This window comes from Oryzias melastigma, unplaced genomic scaffold (genome assembly GCF_002922805.2).
Source record: "Oryzias melastigma strain HK-1 unplaced genomic scaffold, ASM292280v2 sc00365, whole genome shotgun sequence".
NCBI classification, from domain to species: Eukaryota; Metazoa; Chordata; class Actinopteri; order Beloniformes; family Adrianichthyidae; genus Oryzias; species Oryzias melastigma.
The window spans coordinates 61,588-63,301 of NW_023416963.1; the positions used below are offsets into that span (position 1 = coordinate 61,588).

General features: G+C 32.0%; 1 gene segment (V, D, J or C); it reads right to left on the reverse strand.

Moving 5' to 3' along the window:
* Positions 1-1,160: 1,160 nt before the first annotated feature.
* On the reverse strand, positions 1,161-1,714 carry LOC112140265. The segment is given in 2 exon segments: positions 1,161-1,501; positions 1,669-1,714. Coding segments are annotated over 2 exon segments (357 nt in total).

The following is a 1,714-nucleotide window of genomic DNA, read 5'->3' on the forward strand; positions in this document are numbered from 1 at the left end:
ATTGAATTTTTTATTTTTGCTTGAACTCATGAAAAAATAAGAAACATTAAAGACGGTGTGAAATGACAGCAACTTTCAGAAATCAAACTTTTAACTTTTAATTATAAAATACATGTTCTAATAAGGTTTAGAAAAACATAAAAAACAAAAAACATTTTTCTATCAAAAAACATCATCAAACATAATAAGTTACGTGGACAAAAGCAGGATTCTGAAACTAGCTGTTCGAATAAACATGAAACAGCTTTACTGCTCTCTAGAGGTTTGACCTACAGGAACTTACTTCCTACAGGAATATGTTTATGGTCCACAAAGTGAAAGCTGTGGTTCACTCATGGTGAGACCAGAAGTCCCTCATGAGACCTTCAGAGTCTCTACAGGTCTTTTTAGAAAATAGGAATGTGGTTCTGGTTTAATCTCAGCACAAACATCTGAAGAAAAAACACATTTAAATTTAGAAAGAAATCTGGAGAAGAAAAAATGTTTTTAAAATGTTTTTATAAAGAAGAAATGTTTGCATTAACATCCCTGTATGAGTATGAAGATAAAAAAACGTGTTGTTTTAGTTCATCAGCTTTTGATTAAATACTTCAACTTTAAGTATAATAATCCACAAAATATAAACTAAACTATGAAACACATTTAGGTCTGCTGACATGTTTGTTGATACATGATCTTGAATATTTTTACAGTAAAAATAGTTTTTAAAAAAAGTTAAAGATTTCCTCTTTACTGTATTTAATTTTTTTCATTTTACTTTGTATTTTTAATTCGTAAAAGTTACCATGAGATCTTTGTTTCTTCATAACTACATTTATTTTGGAAATTTAAGACATTTTGCTGCTGTCTTCAGCCCTCAGACTGTTAAACTGCAGGTAGATTTAACTGCTGAAATCATCTTTGGAGATGATGAATAAACACTTGATAGTAATTTCCGATCAAAATTAAGGAGAGATCTTTTTAGACAAAAACACACACAGCTTTTTTTTTAAAACTTGATCATTTTCTTTATTTTTATAGCTTTGAAGTACTTTGGCAATCCTATATGTTTTTAATGTGATCTACGAGTAAAATTTTTTTTTTTATTTAAGAGCTTTTTCTCTGTAATGTTTAATGATATGAAACTAATTTTAAAAGCCAAATTAGCTAAAACCCAGACATGTTTTTGTACAGAGTTTGTGTCTCTTGAGTCACTGTGTCTCTCGAGCGCAGTAATAAACAGCAGAATCCTCAGCTCTCAGACTGTTCATCTGCAGATACACCTGCTTTCTGCTGTTGTCTCTGGAGATGGTGAAGCGGTTTTTCACTGACTCTGAGTAGTAGATGTCGCTACTGTGATAACTGATATAAACAATCCATTCCAGTCCTTTTCCTGCAGCCTGTCTGATCCAAACTATATTGGGATTGCTACTAAACCCTGAATATGTACAAGTGAGTTTGTGGGATTCTCCAGGTCTTTTAACCACTGATTCAGACTCAGTCAGTGTTTGACCCCTGATACCTGCAGAACAACAAGCAGCACATTAATGCAGTTACAAGAACTTTCTACTATTTTCTTTGTTCAGAACAATTTCTCACCAGGTAAGAAACAAACAAAACAAACAGAAAATATATTTTTTAAGTCACAAATAGAAGAATTTTTCATAATTTCAAGCAAAAGTTCTTCACCTGCCCACCAAATAACAAGCAGGAGCAGCTGGATCTGGTAATCCAT